A 4786-nucleotide genomic window follows, 5' to 3' on the forward strand; every position below is an offset into this window, starting at 1 on the left:
ACACAACACAAACACGCAACAAACGCAAAGTGGAATGCGTGTCATGTCTGTGAATGTTTCATATATACACCGAAATGGCCTCCCGCGGGTGAGCGCTGGGGTCAGGAGGTGGGGTCTGGAGTGACAGCTGTGAAATGAAAGCATAAGTCATTCCCGTATATGCTGCTCCATCACCATGGCGTTGTAGGCAGGGGGGGTTGGGAACAGGGTTAAATGAGACACCGGGGCAGACGTATTGAGGGGGAGAGGGGCTGCACAACATTTCAACCCCTCCCCAACCCACGCCGCCCACCCCCCTCACCCCCCTGCCCCACACGAAGGCTCATGTTAAAACGTGAACCGCAGCAGTCTTTCCAAAGCTGTGGTAGAGCTTGTCACACCTTGGCTTGGTTATGAATTCCATCACAATGCAAATTCTCAGATGCAAATTCTCGACAGAAACGTACATTTTATGAGGATAGAGATCAATGTTCTATACGAAAGTGCAAATGGTAAAAACTTGATTTTTCAAGAATCAGGAAAAAAATGGGTATCGCTTTACTTTACGGTACAGTTACCGTACATAATTACTGTGTACTTTCTGGGTAATAACAGGGTAACAGAGAGAAGTTACATGGTATGTAATGGGTAAAAATGGGGTAATTACAAAGTAAATACCATTAATTGAGTAACAACAGGGTAACAGAGAGAAGATAGAGGATTAGATGGTTAGAAAATACGCAGTAGTTTCATAGTAATTCTTGAGATATGTGTATTACATGTTATTTACTTTGTAATTACACTCTTTTTACCCGTGAGATACCATGTAACTGCTCTCTGTTACCCTGTTGTTACGCAGAAAGTACACTGTAATTACTGTACCGGAAAGGTACAAATAGGCAGATGGAAGCAGTGTGAATGGACGTCTCGTCAACACAAATTTTGCTAATTCATGTTTAGTGACTAAAACTGAGGTCAACTATTTGAAATCACAGCAAAGGTGTATATTTAAAAAGTCTTCAGTGAATCATGACAAGAATACAGCTTACCGGTAATTAATAAACACATTACTCAATTTCATTCATGTCACAATGAATCACACAGAAAAAAATACAGACAAGTGAATCACTGTTTTTATATCATTCATTGATTCATTTTTTCAAAACCTAAAATACAGAAAAAAACATACTCTTATAGAAATATTTTGTGAGCTAATACAACAAAAGGTCCTGCTTCTTAAGGTCCCAATGGCTTTTGCATCCAAATGTTGCCTTGTCAAAACTGTAGTGCCTCGTTTGAATGTGACTGCTTTGACATTGGTGGCTTTTTATTGACTCTATATGGATAAGAAAATGTATACAACAGAGAATATCCTATGCTATACAAGACGTCCTCTCTCTATACGTCACCCGACATTCTCACAGTGGTTGACTGTTGGCAATGTTGTGTGTGTTTGATCATAAAATACAGTATTCACCTTGAACAGACAAGGTATTTACAATCCGGATAAGCACTATAAACAGGGTGGATTCTGTTGTTGACATGGCAACTAAAGTACTATCTAGTTGTGCTGGACTTTTGGTGCTAGCTGGATAGAGCAGTAGAGAGAGAGAGAGAGAGAGAGAGAGAGAGAGAGAGAGAGAGAGAGAGAGAGAGAGGGGGGAGAGGGGAGGGGAGGGGAGGGAAGGGGTTTGGTTGTCTGGCTGGTTTCAAATATCAAGTGCCTCTTTTCACAGCTTCCAACCTCTTCAGAGACCCAAAAATACAAAGAAGGTCAACTTGGAAACAAACCAAAAGACATTTTTTTGTCTCCATCACCACAAAACATTCCAAACAATTTCGTTGCCACTTTGGCTTTGGCAATGGCTTTCTTTTTTACGCAAGTGTGCCCTAAAAGAGTCTTGTTTGTTTCTCGGCTTGCACATAATATAGTAGGAGATGTGGATGTCCCTTACACAGACATTACTCTCTGCCTCTCACACATGCTCGCACACCTATGCATTCACACACACACACACACGCACACACGCACACACACACACACACACGCACGCACAACGCAACCCAGCCCCCTCCCGCCTCCCCACTCAGAACCCAGCTGCTGTGATCACACTGTTTGCTCTGGCTGCGCAGAGTCAAAAACACACACATATGGATACAATCTTCAATTGCAGTTCAGAAGAAAAGAAGGACCTCGCTGGGGCATTTTTCTAAAGGCCTCCGAAACAGACAATGAGATTATTCTTTCTGAATGTCCTTGCTTAGAAAAAAAAGAAAAAGAAAGAAAGAAAGAAAATTTGGCATTGGTACTTTTAATGGCTTCTGGTTCATTCGCAAAACAATCAGGAATCGGGCCTTCTCGTGTCCAAAGTACAAAGCCCTTTGGCCAGATCCTCTGAAATCAGTTTTGCCTTGCAATGAGAGTCGTTGGTCGACTGGCTTTGATCGACTATTTGCAAAAACAACACGAGTATATAATATAGAGCATCTGGCGGGAAGGCAGGAGAAAGAATCAAGGTCCCAGTCCGTCCGTCTCAGAGTGACAGCCACAGTGTCAAGTCTTTTGCATCAGAGTGGGGGTGCTGATTGCGTGGATGAAAGAGAGAACGAGAGAGATAGAGTGAGACCGATAGAGTGAGAGAAAGAGAGAGAGAGCTCCTCAAAGAGGCCACTGAGCGTTCGTTCATCAGTCCTGTCAGTTCATTTCGCAACATGAGGTGAGGTGGGCTGAGGTCAGTGGTGTTTGGATGGGTTCCAGTTCGGGTTGACCAGGGGACAGGGGAAGCAGTCAGTGAAATCTACCAATCCCCCCACCAACTCCCAAATTAGCCCAGTCCACCTTTCCATCCCACCCACCCACAGGATATCAGCCCACCAGCAAGGGGCCTAACTGGGGCCCCAGGAGGACCCCTCAGGACCCCCGGGCGGGGCGGGGCGGCGTCTCAGGGCCCGTTCTCGTTGTAGTGCAGGGAGATGGGGCGGTCGCGCTGCACGGCGGGCATGTAGGGCCAGTTGTAGCTGGAGCCGGACAGCAGCATGTCGCGCAGCAGCGTCTCGATGGGCGTCTTGCCCACCAGCCGCACGAAGAAGAGCTGCTCGATGACGGGCGAGGAGACGATGCGCAGCGAGGGCAGCCGCAGCAGCAGCCGGCCGAAGCGGTTGGGCTGGCTGGGGTACTGGTTGCGCACGTACTCCTCCAGCGCACACTGCGACTTCTCCTGGATGCTCTCCACGTGTGCCACGTCGGACAGGCCCATGGCGTCTAGGAGGAGGGGGAGGGGGAGAAAGAGAGGGAGACACAGAGAGAGAATTTAATTCCAATTTCTATTCATTTTTTATAATTCACCATTCTTTTCACTATTTATTATGAAATATATAAAAAGTCCATGTGGGACAGGCCCATGGTGTCTAGAAGGAGAGGTGTGTGTGTGTGTGTGTGTGTGTGTGTGTGTGTGTGTGTGTGTGTGTGTGTGTGTGTGTGTGTGTGTGTGTGTGTGTGTGTGTGTGTGTGTGTGTGTGTGTGTGTGTGTGTGTGTGTGTGTGTGTGTCTGTGTGTGAGAGAGAGAGTGTGTGTGTGTGACAGAGAGAGTCATAGAGGAAGAATTTAATTCTATATTCTTTATTTTATATACAACAAGGTAGGCAATGTCAGACTGGACCGGCCCATGATGTCTGGGGGAGGGGAAGTGGAAGAGAGAATTTAATACTGTGTATATTCTATTTAATATTATATGTATAAATGCGACAAGGTGGGCAACGTCAGACCAAACCACCACGTCTGGAAGATGGAGAGAAATGAATTTGATAGTCCATTTATTATTAAACATAAAGATACAACAAGGTGAATTGCGTCAGATAGGCCCATGACATCAGAGGAGGTGGGGGTTGGCTGGGAGAGAGATATAATTGAATATTTTATGTCAAAAGTTAAATACATTTAAAAATATTGAAAGTTAAATTCATTTATTTTAATATATAAACGGGTTAGAAAGGGCCATGGCCTCTGGAAGAGGTGGAGAGAGACGGGAGGTGGGGAATTCAATTTTAAAACCCTTTAATATAACACTTAAAAATAAAAAGTATGGTGCATAGTGGTGTGGATCGGCACTGCCCTCACGATCTGATTCCATCACGATTTGGGAGGTAGCGTTTCGATTCGATTCGATTTAATTTCTATTCTATGCGATCCGATCCGATCCGATTCAATTCTACAATGCATTGCAATGCATTACATTTCTATTGAAAGCAAAGCAAATGTTTAATCAGTCATGATGAGGCAATACAAGGAGTCAGATACTGAGCAACAATTTATTGGCTGTTTTCTGTATCAGTCTGTATCAGTCTTGCAATGTTTTGAAGTGCTTTTATTTAATTTAATATTCATTTGCTCCCGAAATATCCATGGAAGTAATTGAAACTTTAAAAAAAATTGCCGGATCGATTCTGGAACTTGCTGGATCGATTCTGGATCGTCCATGCCCTGCATCGATTCGGATCGCCGAATCGATCATTGTTGACACCACTAAGGTGCAGCAACATGTCAGGCAGACTCCTGGGGTGAATTTCTAGAAACCAAAGTTGCTTACTACATTAGCTACTTCGTTGCTTTCAATGCATTTTCCCATTGGCAACTACCGAAGTTGCTAACAGGCTAACAACTTCCCTTTTGAGAAACTCACCCCTGGTGTGTTTGAGACTAGGAAGGAGGAGAGGAGGGAGAGGGAAAGAGTTCAACTTGTTGCTGCACTATCACGGTAACAGAAAACAGAAAACAAAAATGTAGGTTGTCATTTTCAACCATACAAAA

The 4786-nt window shown here is 44.4% G+C and overlaps 1 protein-coding gene across 1 annotated transcript in view; it reads right to left on the bottom strand.

Moving 5' to 3' along the window:
* Positions 1–1111: 1111 nt before the first annotated feature.
* Positions 1112–4786, bottom strand: part of nr2f5 (nuclear receptor subfamily 2, group F, member 5) — a 24335-nt gene continuing 20660 nt past the window's right edge. The window contains exon 4 of the mRNA XM_063199351.1: positions 1112–3241. Coding sequence (XP_063055421.1) covers positions 2922–3241 — 320 coding nt within the window. The 3' untranslated portion in view covers positions 1112–2921. The remainder of the gene's footprint in view (positions 3242–4786) is intronic.

Source organism: Engraulis encrasicolus, chromosome 5 (assembly GCF_034702125.1).
Source record: "Engraulis encrasicolus isolate BLACKSEA-1 chromosome 5, IST_EnEncr_1.0, whole genome shotgun sequence".
In the NCBI taxonomy this organism is placed as follows: Eukaryota; Metazoa; Chordata; class Actinopteri; order Clupeiformes; family Engraulidae; genus Engraulis; species Engraulis encrasicolus.